Source organism: Nyctereutes procyonoides, unplaced genomic scaffold (assembly GCF_905146905.1).
Source record: "Nyctereutes procyonoides isolate TBG_1078 unplaced genomic scaffold, NYPRO_anot_genome, whole genome shotgun sequence".
NCBI classification, from domain to species: Eukaryota; Metazoa; Chordata; class Mammalia; order Carnivora; family Canidae; genus Nyctereutes; species Nyctereutes procyonoides.
This window is the reverse complement of record NW_026575126.1, coordinates 65158237-65173043: the sequence shown is the minus strand read 5'-3', so window position 1 is coordinate 65173043 and position 14807 is coordinate 65158237. Positions and strand designations below refer to the sequence as shown.

At 49.0% G+C, this 14807-nt stretch overlaps 1 protein-coding gene across 1 annotated transcript in view; it reads right to left on the bottom strand.

Moving 5' to 3' along the window:
* FOXK1 (forkhead box K1) overlaps window positions 1–14364 on the bottom strand; it is a 60971-nt gene extending 46607 nt beyond the window's left edge. The window contains exon 1 of the mRNA XM_055340008.1: window positions 13759–14364. Coding sequence (XP_055195983.1) covers window positions 13759–14360 — 602 coding nt within the window. The 5' untranslated portion in view covers window positions 14361–14364. The remainder of the gene's footprint in view (window positions 1–13758) is intronic.
* Between the last annotated feature and the right edge of the window lie 443 nt (window positions 14365–14807).

Here is a 14807-nt window from a genome sequence, read left to right as displayed (position 1 = left end):
CAGTATGGAGATGCAGGGGGCCACCACATTGGGCCAGGGCTCAGGGGAGGCAAGCTGGACATGAGCCTGGGGAGAGCCTGGGGACAGGACAGGGACCCAGAGCCACCCTGGACCAGGCGGGGGATAGCAGGCAGGACACTCAGGCTGAGACACAAAGGTCCAAGCACCAGGGCTATGAAGAAACACGTGCAGTTCTCTGTGCCTGGCAATGTCACCCATGATGTGGTCTTCCAGAGAAGTGGAAAATACACACAGTACGATGAGAAGATCAGCGGTGCCATTTATGTAAATCAACCCCTCCAACCCCGACAATGAAAACAGATGACCATCTCTGTGCAGGGGCAGGGTGGGCTAGAACTGGAGCTCAGTGGCTCTGCAGAAGAGACAGAAACATGGTGGCAAGGGCACTCCCCACTGAAAACACAGGACGAAGTGTGGACGAGTGTCAATTCTTTGTGGGTCACAAGTACATGTTAAATTATCTTCTGTACTGTCTGTATTTTTAAATGCCTGGATGTGAGATCTGGCCTCCATCCCCAATTCCTACTGTTCCTCTGAGGAATGCCCTGTGTCCTGGGAAGGAGTGGTCACACTGCTGCAGGTATGGAGCTGGCTGATGGGAGGCTGGCTTACCACTCAGCATCCGGCCCCAGTACCAGCTGCTCCCAGAGCCCCACAAAGGTGATTCAAACTGATTCAAGGGAAAATCTGAGCTCATCTTTTCAAACCCCCACTCTCTGGGCAAGCAGCTCAGAGAAACAAGAGAACAAACCCTACTATTTCGCTCCGATCGTACCACCTTAGGAGGTGTGAGGGACCCTTACCAGCCCAAGCCCCTTCTCCAGCCATGGCAAGATGACAGCCATCCTGTGACACCAGCAGTGACTGGCACCTCTGCTGAAGTGAGGGGCAAGGCTACTCCACCGGGACCCACTCCAGGCCCTGCAACAGTTTCCCTACCATAAGAGAGCTCTCACTTCCAACTTCCAGATGCCTCGCAAAGCAAAACAGTCCCCCACACATGATCACAAATGATGGCAGTGATGGTGATGACATGGGCATGTAGTAAGTACACCCATGTAGTCTGGCACCCAAATGCCAGACACCAAGGTTAGCACTTTGGTACACCACTTTTAATTCTCATAAATACCCAGAAAGTGGGTAGTGTGCCCATTTTACAGATGAGGAAAAGGGAGCCTGAGGTCACAGCACCTGTCCAAAAATTAATTTTTTTAATTTAATTTTTAAAAAATATTTTTTTAAGATTTTATTTATTTGAGAGAGAGAGAGAAAGAGGGAGAGAGAGAGAAAGCATAAGCAGGGGCAAGAGCTGAGGGAAAAGCAGGCTCTCCACCAAGCAGGGAGTCTAATGCAGGACTCCATCCCAGGACCCTGAGATCATGACCTGAGCCAAAGGCAGACACTTAACAGATTCAGCCGCTCAGGCACCCCTAAGTAGAAGGAGCAACAGAGGCAGAGGGAGAGAGAGAACCTAAAGCAGACTCCACTGAACAAAGCCAGACATGGGGCTCAATCTTGTGATCCTGAGATCATGACCTAAGCTGAAATCAGGAATTAGACCAACTAAGCCAACTAAACCCCCCAGGTGCCCCAGACACACAACTTTAAAATGCTAAGCTTCTATCACCTCTGATCACTGTCTTTAGCATTCAAACCTCTCCTGTTTGCTACTTTATTCATTTTGCCACCAACTTACAAAGTGCCAACTATGTGCCCAGGCTGGGGTTACTTGGGTGGTGCTGGGGTTATAGTAATAAATGAGTAAGGCACAGTCCTGCCCCCAACACCAGAGCATGTCAGATAAACAGACCACCAACCCTACAATGACAGTGGGATGGTGAGACTGGGGGCACCATGGGCTGCAGCCCACGAGACTCACCTCTGCAAGGTAAGAAAGACTGCCTTAAGAAAGTGGCTTCTGAGCAGTGAAGCTACATTTATTCTGAAATGCCTTATAAGCCTTCCTTGTCAAGCTGGAAAGAAGAATGGAGTCCATTATCATGGTATTTATTCTGTGTTACCTGGAAATTCTAGCAAATTCAACAAGACAACAAAAATAAATGAGATTTGAAAAAAAAAAAAGCAGGAGAAAGAGACAAAAACAGTTATCATTTGCAGATGAAAATCTGACCTAGAAAACACATGCAAAAATTCAACTTAAGGGATGCCTGGGTGGCTCAGCAGTTGAGCATCTGCCTTCGGCTCAGGTTGTGATCCGGGGATCCCAGATTGAGTCCCGCATCCGGCTCTTTGCAGAGATCCTGCTTCTCCCTCTGCCTATCTCTCTGCTTCTGTCTGTGTCTCTCACGAATAAATAAATAAAATCAAAGAATGCTGCTTAAAAAAAAAAAGTCAACTTAAAAACTCTTAGGAGAAATGGTAACTGTGACTGGATACAAAATAAATATTTTATTCCAGCACTGAATGGCAAAAATTACTTATTAACCACAAAAAGAAAAATAGTAACTATCGGGTGGAGAAGCTCCGCCAATACCTAAACCAAGTGATCCACATGAACTCCACTAGGAAGGACAACGGCATCGCTGAGAGATGCCTGAGAAGGGTGTGCATCCTCATGCTGGCATTCCAGCCCAAGATCCCAACCCCGAACCTCACCATCTCATCAGGACTTGGTCTAATTCGGCAAATCTAATTTGAGAGGCATCTGATAAAACAATTGTCCTGTGTTTTTTATTTTTAATTTTTTTAATGTCAAGGTCAACACAAAGAAAGGCCAAGGAGCTGTCTCAGAATACAGAGACCAGAGAGGCTCCACACTGGACAGGATGCTGGATGCTGCCAAGGATGTTCCTGGGGCAGCTGACAGCACTGGTACCCGGGTCATGGATTAGAGAGCAGAACCGGAGTGAGGTCAGATTTCCTAAACTCAGTAACCAGGCTGTGGTTATGGAAGATATCCTTATTCTAAGGAAATATATATTGTGGTACTAAGGGAAAAGGGAGCATGATACATTTAACCGACTCTCAAGTAGCACATATACACATAGGGAAATACTGAAGCAAACGTGGCAGGATGTTAAAAATTGGTGAGTTGTGGCCGAGGACAGGAGTTATTAGAACTAGTCTGAAGTAGTCTTGCAGCTTTCTGGAAGCTTGATATGTTCTCAAAATGCAAAATTTTAAACATAAATTAGTATTATAAAGCCCATACCAACAAAAAGAGAAGACACACACACACACACACACACACACACGGCCCATCTTTCCTACATGGAAACACTAACCTTTCAGAAAATAATAAGAAAAAAAAGATCCTATTTGTATTGACTATCCCCAAGGCAAATATATAAAACACCTAGAATTAAGGATGCCTGGGTGGGTCAGCGCCTGAACGTCTGCCTTTGGTCTAGGGCATGATCCTGGGATCCTGGGATAGAGTCCCACATCGGGCTTCCTGCATGGAGCCTGCTTCTCTCTCTGCCTGTGTGTGTGTGTGTGTGTGTGTGTGTGTGTCTGAGTAAATAAACAAATCTTTAAAATAAAATAAAATAAAAATAAAAACACCTAGAATTAAACACAATTTATTAAGAACCACAGGAACTCCGCATAAAGAAAACCAGTAACATAAAGGTGGGAATTAATCTCAGTAAAGCATTATCATTGGTGTGGAGGAAGATGTACAACCTAGAGCAAGGTGCACACTGTTTCTATAAAGGGCCAGACACTTACTGTTTTAGATTTTCAGGTCATACCATCTCTGTCTCAACTAAGCAGCCACAGAGACCATGTAAACAAAATGGGCCTGGCTGTGTTCCCATAAAACTTTATTTATAAAACCAGAGTCTGCTGGGACTTGGCCCACAGGCTTAGTGTGCTGCCTGGATCTAAATGTGCTGAGCCTGGCTAAGTGTTCTCCAGATTGTTTCCTCTTCTTCCTGGACACACGGCCCTCCCTCGGAGTGGCCCTGCACTGAGGTCTCCTCACTGGCACACAAGCAGAAGTAGGATCCTCCCCACTTCCACTCCTGGCCTGTCAATACTCCGCCACACAACCCTCCTACAGCCTGGAGAGCTGAGCTACCAATGATGGGTTTACCAGTCAGTGCCAGCCAGGGTTCCCTGATTTGCCACATGAAGGACATGTTTTTCAACCACTGATTAGAAACATTGATTTGGGGCTTTCTGTGAGCCAGATATTGGAATTTATCTATGACAACAATTATATATTGTTGAAGCAATTATATATATATATATATATATATATATATATATATATATATATATGCAAAAATCCACTGAATAAAGGCTTAGAGTCCTCAAAGTGCCAAGCACATGCTGGCAGTGGGATACAACGCTGTGCAGAGAGCTCAGCCCTGCCTTCATAGGACTTGTAGCTCCCTGCAGAAGACACCAACCAATGGTCACACCATATGAGACCAGCCATGTTGACAAGCGCCACCTGGTATGAACAGGTGTCTGTGGAGGCAGCACATAGGACAGACAGGCAGATACATGATACTCATGCATTTGTTTATAAAGGAATTTTAAAATCTGTGAGTATACAGTATTCCTATTATCGAGTTGGACTCAAAAGTAATCTATTGATAACCATATGCACAGTAACCCAGAGCTAGAAAGGGCCACAGAATTTTAGAAAAATTTCTCCCTATATCAGCAAATTTGTCTCTTCTCTTTATTACCCACAAGAATCATCTCTTCGGTCCCTTACTTCTTTCCTGGGGCTTCAAGAATGAGGGTAATAAAGGGGAAACTGTCCATTCTCATTTATCTGCAGTCCAGAGTAGTAGAAACTGAAGACAATGACTAATCTGTCTGGCCAGAAGACATTTCAACAAGTGTCTTCTGCAAAGGGTATGGTTGGGTGCTTCCTCACCTTGCACTGAAGAACCACAGTGGGTCTGCTGGAGCCCCATGGCACAGGCTGGACTCATCGGTCTTCCTCACCTCGAAGCATACTGCAGAAAACAACATTTGTGCCTTGGAGGTGAGTGGGGTAAACTGAGGCAGCGGCTGCACCCAGGTGCTGCAGATCCAGACTTGCAACCTCTGCAAGGCCATCAGCATATGTGACTATTTAAACTTAAATGAACTTACAGACTAAAAATTAAAAATTGAGTTCAGTTCTTAGCCCATTGCAAATGCTCAACAGCCATACATGACTAGCACCACCATCCTGGACGGCCCAGTCACAAAACATTTCTATCACTGCAGAAAGTTCTAGACTTTCCATGAGATCTCCTGCTGGATAACCTGAGGGTTAACAGGTATGGAAAATCTGTTCATATTGTAATTTGCAAAGAAAAATATAACTGCTAAGAAAGCCAGATATTCAGTAGTCTTCCCACATACTAGTTGCTGAGGCAGGGCTATAAATGTTCCTGGTTAATATGGAACCCAACCAAAGGGAGGTGGAAACTCTTAAGGGGAAGATGTTTTCTTTCTGTGATGAGTCACTGTTCCCAGCTTCAGGGATGTACCTGCCAAGCTAACCGGATATATTTATGTCCCCAAGGGTGGAGGTAGAGGGATACAAACTTCTGTTCATGTAACTTCGCAGCCTGCAACCTGTTTGCCTGCCGTCAGATTCCACCTTCACATTCTTTCTACATCAGCTCCGCAGGGTTACTAGGTTCACAAGCTATTTCTCATGGACTGTGTTTCAGCCACAGCTTCGTGGCAGCATATTGAAGGATCCTGAATTTCACCCGTAATGCAACCACATCATGTGATAGGAGGGAGTATTCCTGGGAAGGTTTTTGATGGACAACCAGCCCCAGTAACTACTCACGCATGAGCTTGAGCTTGAGTTACATATGGCTCACCAGCATGGTGGGCCTCTAGCGGAGGTCTTCCTGAGCAGCTCACTACGCCACTCATCGCCATGGACGCCCCACAACATGTCAACATGACGTATCTTACACAACTCCAACTGTGAAGATTATAAAACCCAGAGTATTTGTGAAAGGGAGCAGTGCGAGAAGTACCAGGGAGGAGCCAGAGCGTACTCGATGTTTCTACTATTTGGAAAAACAGTAAGTACTTTTTGTTCTTTTGATACAAATCACAAAAAGCAAAGCTTCTTTAGACTGGACAGAAGGCCAGTTTTATTCTCTGCGGTACTGATTCACCATGAAGAGGGATGAGAGATATCCACTGAGACAAACAGGACACTGGGGAGGGAGGGAATGTCTGTGTTTATCAAAAGTGGCATGGCTTTTGAAAAGTGTGCTTGGAAGGGTTTCAAAAGAAATCCCAAATGGGGAATATCTCCATGAAAACACACCTACTTCGTCTACTTCGTCACTGACGCCCCTTGAGGACTCTCACGGTTCTGGGTCCAGCCCCTTGTCCATGCCTGCCCCTGAGGACCCCGCTCCCGGGGCTGAAGGGAAACAGCAGGGAGGTCACCAGAAAACCAGCAAGGGAGATGGACAAGCATACGTATGCCCGATCTGCTCATGGGAAAACAGAAGAAATAATGGACGAGCCAGACAGCCCCAGCCAAAGTCACCAAGAATCGACCCCACACACACACAAAATACTAAATGAAAGCCAAGTTACATTATGAGGTGCTAATAAGGCCAATGACTACATTATAAGGCTTTTCAATTTTCTGTTAAAATATACTGTCAACTCAACTTTTACAGTAAATTTCAAAATTAAACTATATCAAAATGCCTCATCCTTTCAAAGATTTCTATTTTCAAAAACATGATCTTTTGAGTTTGAGGAGGATGAAATTTGCCAACTCAAAGACAGGCTTTTCTATATATAACAAGACATGTTGACATTAGAAGATCTGCATAATTCAATCAATATTCTCCCAATAATCAGGGCATAAGTTATAAAACCACATATGGGTAATAAAAGATTTATTCAAAATGCAAGACAGAGTGATGGATTTTAATATAACAGAGTACAGAAAGTCCACTGATGATGTTTCAGATTCCACAGCTCAACTGACCTTTAAGACACTACTGACTATTAAGTTTGGTGAGACATCAAGGAATGCCATCTGCAATCATCAGAAAGTCCACCAAAACAGCTCACCCTCTTCCAGCCCATAACTACGTGGGGCTGGACTTTCTCCCCATGCTCAACCGAAAACCACCTATCACCACAGTTAAGAGCACAAGCATCCATGAGAGTCCAATTGTCTTGTAACAAGCCAGACGGTAAAGACTTACAAAAAACAAATACCCCTATTCTAAATTTCTTTGTTTTGGGAAATACAGTGACTTTATCATAAACAATTATTTTGGAGATACATTTATTATTGCTAATTTTGAATGGATTGATGAATACATATATTTAATTTCTTGATTCTAATGTCTAATGTGGTGAGGGTAACAGGCCCCACACAAACCAAAGCTCACTGGGGTCCCCAGTAACGTGTAAAGGTGTGAAAGGGCCATGGGAGCCAATGCCTTGCGTCTGGCTGGCACAAAGGCAAAAGGTGCCTGGAGGGAAGAGGTGGCAGGCCACTGTCAGCAACACCGGGACCTGTGCTGAGGGGCAGGACGGGCCCTGCAGGTTCCTGGCAGCTGCTGTGGCTTCCAGCAGGAAGGCGATGAGGTCAGAACCCTGTTCAGCGCACACGTGCGGAAGGACGAGAACCCTCCCTGCCAAGGAAATAAACGCAAGAGGAGCTTGTGCCTTTCTGGGCAGGCTTAAACATGTCACAGATGACTAAGGGAGAAAAGTTTCTTCTTAATCAAACCATGTATAAAATACCCATCTTTTTTCCATGTGCTTCCCGGAAAGTATTCATAGGAGAAGCTACACGTTTCAATCAGCTCATAATTTAGTGCTTGAACAGTTATGTCCAAGAAAGGCAAAACCCACACTAATTCATTTCCATCCTGCTGTCAGCCGCCTAGGAGTGGGTCCAGTGAGGCCTGAGGGGCACCTGCCATCCTCATGGCCTCTGTCTGGGCTCCCGAGCAGCACAAAGCACGCTCTCACGGCCTCCCTTCATATGGTCACCAAATACGTTCACACTCAGAGATTCCACTTTCTGTCCTTTAAATCCATCAGGAGCTTTTTACCAGAAAACCGGAAACTTGCAAAAGGTGATAGCAGTACCGAGCATTAACCACGAAACCTAGCAGTCACAATGCAAGGGCCTACTTCCAGGAAATCAAAGTAAAAGCATTTCTATAATCCTCTCGTTTTAATATGAAATGCTTTAAATGTAGGGTAATTATGGAGATGAGGCATGGCTGTAATTTGAGTTGTCACTAATTTACCAAGTTTATCCCCTGACATTCACAAGATGCAAAAACAGCAAATAGTAAATTACTGTATCTACAAATCAAAAGCTTTCGTTTCCTCTTGGCACATAATTTTAAACATAGCTGGGTCTCTTTTGAAACATTAACCGTGAACATCATTAAAACTCTACACAATACCCTTTTAGCATCCACCAATCCCCTTCCCTTATTAACAACAAAGGCTTTCATAAATTTATTTAAATTGGATTCAGCACATATGTCATAACATCTTTCTCATAGACTGGTTTCTAAAATACTATATATGTTTTCCTCTATGGGTGATAAGCCCAAAAACCTCAGCATGAACTAAGTGTTGGAAAGTGGCCCATATTTTTATTAACAAAGATTCGGTGTAGCTCCCAATTCACTACACTCCCATAAACCTTTTTAAAGTAAGCGTTTTATAAGACGACTGAGTAACTCTGAACACATATATGTGATCTATAATAGCTGCCCATGAGCAAGAAAACTAGAACCAAGAGTTTATTTCTCAAAAACGCACATTCGGGGTTTTGGCCATGCTATCCAGACACGACGCAGCTGAACCTACTGCTTCCTTTCCTTTCGCTGAGTGGCTCCTCCTGCCAGGGTCCTGGTGTCTGCACGGGGTGCTCCAGCTTCCACACCCACGTGGGCACCAGACCAGAACATTTCTCCCTCAGAGGCTCTTCGGGCTACTGCTCTTCTCCCAGGCCAGGTCTCCTGGCAGGTGGGCTCTAGCGGCACACAGCCTGCACCCCTCCCAGTAGACGTGCAGACGTCCCCTTTTCATTGGCCCACCTGTGTACATGGGGCCAGCACAGTCTCGGGCGTCACAGCTTCCCTTCTGGGCCTCTGCAAGCCGGCTGAGCTGACACCCTCTCCTGTCCCAGGTGCAAACCCCCCACAGCACGCAGGCCAGCGGCTGGGCTGACTGGCCACGACGGCAGCTTTGGGTCATGGAGGGACCCCCAGCCCTCAACAGATGTGGAGGCACGGTGTCCAGGATGAGTGGGGGAATGGAACACAGTTACTGTTGCTTGGATGCTGCTGTCAAGTCTGGGGCAGTTTCCAACTAATTTCAAAATGACTTCAATCTGATAACTACTTGTGTGATGGTTAGTAACTAATTCCACACTTTTCAAGTGACCGGTTGGAATAGCACTTGGAAACTCTATAAAACAAACACGTATGTAGTCAAACGCTGTGGGGTCACAATCAGTCATTTTCCATCTGGGTCCACTCGCAGAAACTGTGATCCCTCCCCCAGGCCACTCACGACACGTCCTTCACTGGGTGGAGGGCACCAGTGCGGCCAAGCACATGTGCTGGCAGCCAAAACAATCAGCCACGGTACAGGCAAGGACCACGGGAAGGTGCTAAGGGAGAAAAACAGACATCTCTGCTTTCTGACAGACACATGCTCTACCACCTAGGAGGCAGTTTCTGGCAAAAAGAAAGAAAAGAAAAGAAAAGAAAAGAGAAGAGAAGAGAAGAGAAGAGAAGAGAAGAGAAGAGAAGAGAAGAGAAGAGAAGAGAAGAGAAGAGAAGAGAAGAGAAAGAAAAGAAAAAGAAAAGACAAAACCAAACCATCAAACCTGTGCCTAATCAAATCTCTTGGTCCTTCAACCAATTCACAGTAAGTGGACACCATGAGAATCCAATCTGTAAACGCAGACGGTGGAAACTACACAGGACAGATGACCTGTCTTTTCAGCAATGAAACAAGAGAGACTGATGGAGCCTATAGATGACAAGAGATGTAAGTGACACCAACGAATCATGCTGTCTGCACCTGATTTAGTTCCTGATCCAAATAACACACCGTAAGAAAGAAAATTCATCAGAGAGCAAGGGAAGTGCGAACATTGGGTGGATGTTTGATGCCAGTAAGAAATTATCATTAATTTTAAAGGTGTGATCGTGACATCACGGTTAGGATTTTTTAAAAAAAAGATCGTTTATCTTTTACTGAAGCAGTTTACACACAAAATAACATGACATCAATGATCTGCTTCCAGGTAAGTGAGGGCCAGAGCAATGATGAGTCTGGACAAAAGTAAAGCAAGCTAGGTCACAATATGCTACCACTGATGGCAGTGATGGCTATGGAAAAGGTTGCCGCTCTATTTTTATGTTTGAAATTTTCTGAAACAGAAAGTGTTGGAAAAAAAAAAAGCCACGCTCATCACAGAAAGTCTGGGAAACACAGAAAAGGAAAAAGAAAAGAAAGAATCCCATGACTGTACTACTCACGGAGGCTACCATAAACACTTCTTGTTCTTACTGTAATCAATTAGGTGGTCCACATTTACTACAAATGTGTTTAAGAAAAAGAAAGGTTGGGAAAAAAAAAAGAGCAAGAGAGGGGCTGTGTACGGGCCTTCTTCTGTATGTTTCACACATAATATGTATCCCAAATTCCAAATTTGATTGTATAAAGAATTAGTCTCTCTCTCTCTCTCTCTCTCTCTCTCTCTCTCTCCCCCCACACACACACACACACAAAAACCACTCCCACCCATCTGACCCGAGAAGGCAGTCCACATGTCCCAGGGGGAAGTGGACTTGCCGCCTCAGAAAATCACGTGAAACCAATGACACGGCTTTCCCCACGGAAGCTGCGAATTCATTCACTCAGATGTTCATCCAGCAAACAACTCAGTTGTATACCTACTGCCAGCCAGGCCCTGCACCGTGTCTCCAGTGAAAGATAACTATTCTTGGGCCAGCCCTCAGGGAGCTCACGGGCTGGGAGAAATGCTAGACTTGTGGCCCTGGGAGAAATGCTAGACTCGTGGCCCAGGAGGCTTTGCCAAGTCAAGTAAGGTGGCTGCTAAGTTATAAATGATGTGCCCACCCCTCCCAGGGAACATCCAGTGGACTCAGTATGGTGCAGCTATATGGTAGGAGACCAAGATCAACTTTAAGTGTGTCACAAGGAATTGTTTTCCTGCCAATAATTCAAAAATACTGAAGTTTTGGGAAGATGTACTTGTAGTAATAATAAATGGGGATAAAAAATATAAAAAATAAATGGGGATAAGTTCTGGGATTCCTCTTAACTGCATGCTTTCTTGGGTGGCAAAGAAGAGGGAGGAATGGCACAGTGGGAGCTGCCCCTGGGAGTGGGAGGTGTGTGCAATGCCCCCCAGTACGATGTTACCCATCGGGAGGGTGTGCAAAAAACAAACAAACGAACAAACAACAACAAAAAAAAACCTCCAAGGCTCATGCACCATATTCCACTAAATCCTAGTGTAGCCAAGTCCACAAAATGCCAGCACAATAAGAATTTTAGATTTATGGTAAAGAAATTCATAGCTTCGAATATTAATGGCAAAACCACATACCAATACCCAAGAGGAACCAGACAGTAATTACCACTTTTCTGTAAAAGTCAATAATGAATTTCCCATTTTGGAGTGACAAAAATGTACACATTCAACTTCCTTGCACTGAATTCATTAAAATTTCCTGATTACTTTCTAGTGGTGGGCTGAAGAGCCTCAATCGAGCTCTAAAATGAAGTTTACAACAGCCCACTCCATATATGGAGCCACTTAGGTTTATCCTCTCTAAAATAGAGAAAAACATAAACTGGCTCAAACTGCTCAACACATTAGTCAACAGGCTTCGCCAGTTTTTAGAAGCAAACAGGGAAAGGGAGACACAGACACTGCTCTCCCCGCCCCGTGTTTCTCCTTCTGCCTGTTTGTTGTCTTCTTGTGAATTTTACATCACTGCCTACATGCAGACTGCTCAGCAGCATAGCTGAAGTCAAGTACAGGTACAGTGGGGCACAGGACCCAGTCAGAGAGCCGCCAAACACCCAGGCTGTCAGCCACAGCACCGTGCTCTGAGACGTGCCCACCAAGAAGGCAGGCCCCTTGAATGCAAACCTGCCAGGGGCCGCCAACACCCGGGCCACGTTATACACAACAGACCTGGTACTGGCCTATCCGGAGGATGATCTGAGGCCTCGGTGGGCTGGCATTCCTTCCCCTTGAGTTAGAGAAGATATCAGGGCGCACAGGACTCAGTAAGCTAGGTCCCTGTCAGGAGTGTACTACTGCTCAGCAGCTGGGCAGGGAGCTCTGAAAAATCTGAGGGAATCACATAAAGGTGCATTAGAAGAACAGGCCTCTAAGAGCTCCGGGGCAGGGAGGGGATGGTGCTGTGGTGCCTGTCACTTTCTCACGAGAGAAGTGACTGGCCCTAAAATGTATTTAATGGCCCAGAAGGGAGACCTTGCAGGTTGTGGTAAAAAGAATAAAGTAGTAACAAACATGGGATAGAATAACTTTGTTACTCACCAAATCCGGATGGAACACAACACACAACACAGGGTGTTTGTAAGATAAAGTTATGTTCTCCCTCACACCCTAAGCAGGAGTGAGTTATTGATGTTGCATGGGAGAACTGTTCAATGGCAGTATTTACAACAAAACACACCAAGACCCTAAGGAGGGGAGAAGTTTACAGAAGCAAGCCTCTGGCGCCGGGAATCACCCCAGGAAAAAAAAAAATCCCCTGCACTCTCTCATGAAAGAATAATCAGGCCGTCAGGGACAACTCTGGTACAGGAAACCGTTTGGAGAAATATAAACACAAGTGAGGGGTTAAAGGCACTTACTACACAGAAACAGAAAGTGCCCGAAGAGGAAGCAGCGTAGTTAAACAGGCTTTCTCCTGATCAACAGATCTTGAGAAAGCAAGGATTACAGGGGCGCAGCCCATGGGGGAGAAGACAAGGGAAAGTGAGTGAATGTCACTAAAAGCACCCACGGGGACTTGGTGGCCCTGCCACCCGCAGCGCTGCGGTTGGGGGGTGGAGGCCTGCCTTCTCCCCGCCCTGCGCCCCCCATGCCTCGCTGCTTCCCCTTCTGGCTCAAGAATCCCAGGTGTGCCGAGGAAGGCTGGAGCACTAGGCACTCCGGTCCTGTCCCAGGAGCCTCATCTCCAGGGACCCTGAGGACACTTCCTGTCCTGTCCTGTCCTGTCCTGTCCGGTGCTCAGGATGGGAACGTCCCTTCCCAAGTCGCTGCCATCCAGACCTGACCCCTACTACGGAAACCACCTGATGCTATCCTTCTCAGTACCGCGTGCAGGGGTGACCCCGGAATTCAAACGTGGCAGGGAGTGGGGCGGCGCTCGGGACCCAGGCTGGGCGAGGGTCAGGCGTGCCCTCCGGTGCACACGCCTGGCAAGGGGCAGAGGCGACCCGGACGGCTCAGGCCAGGCGGGGGCGGGGCGACCCTCGGAGCCCAGGGCCAGGGCAGGGTGGGCGTCGCAGGTGTACACAGGGTGCAGCTCGAGCACAGACTGCACCTGGGTCGGAGGGTGTCCCCGAGGCCCACGCTGGGCGGGGTCGGGCCGGGGCTGCCCTAGGCCGGGCCGGGGATCCCGGCGGCGGCGGCGGCGGCGGCGGCGGCGGCGGCCCTCCGGGGAGGCCGGGGGTGACCCCGGGGTCGGGGCCGGCGGGGGGCCGCGCGGCACTCACTGTTTGGGCAGCTGCAGGGCGGGCGCGCCGCGCCGCTGGAAGGCCCCGTCCACGAAGACTCCGTTCTTGCCGAGGCAGCGCAGATAGAAGTGCGGCTCCTGGAAGCTGAGCTGCAGGTGGCGCCGGGAGATGAAGCTCGACAGGCCCATGCTCAGGTCCACCGAGCCCTGCGACGAGTTGCGGCCGATGGTGACGCTGGGCTGCCGCATGAGGAACTCGAACTCGCGGCCCTCGAGGCGCGCCAGCGCGGGCCCGGGGCTCCGGCGCACCGAGGCGGCCGCCGCGGCCACCAGGGCGTCCCCCGCCGCCCCCGCGCCGCCCGGGCCCGCCGCCGCGCCCCCCGCGGCCCCCGCGGCCCCCGCGGCCCCCGCGATCGCGCCCGGCAGCGGCGGCGGCGGCGGCGGCGGCGGCGGCGGCGGCGGGGGCTGGGCGGGCGGCGGCGGCGACGGGGCGGCGGGCCCGGGCGGCGCGGGGGCCGCGGGGGCGGCGGCGGCGGGGAAGGCGGCGGCGGCGGCGGCGGCGGCGCACAGCACGGGGCTGCAGGGCGCCGAGCGCAGCGCCAGCAGGGCGCGGGCCCCGCTGTCCTCGCCGACTTCGGCCATGTTCGCGCAGCTCCGAGCGGCCTCCGGCGGCGGCGCGGCGGCGGGGGGCGGGGCTCCGCGGGGCGCGGGCGGACGCGGCATCCCGGGCCGGATCGCGGCGGAGCGGAGCGGAGCCGACCCGAGGCCGCGCGCGCTCCCGGGGCGGGCGGGGCAGGTGTCCCCGCGGGGGCGCGCTGCCCCGCCCCCGCCCCCGCCGCGCCCGACTCCGGCCGCGTCCCGGAGGAACCCGCCCGGGGAACCCCCAGAAATCTCACTGGAAAGTTTTGCCCCCCTCCCCCTCCGGGTCCCCGAGGACCGGGACAAATGAACTCCGCAGCCTCCGCGGGGGCGCCCCTCCCGGTCGCTCCCTCCGCCCACCCTCCACTGAGATCACACTCCAGCACCCGGAGGGAGGGTTTTCGAACTGTAACTGGAGTGCGCCTAAGGATGCTTGCGATCCCTGATGCC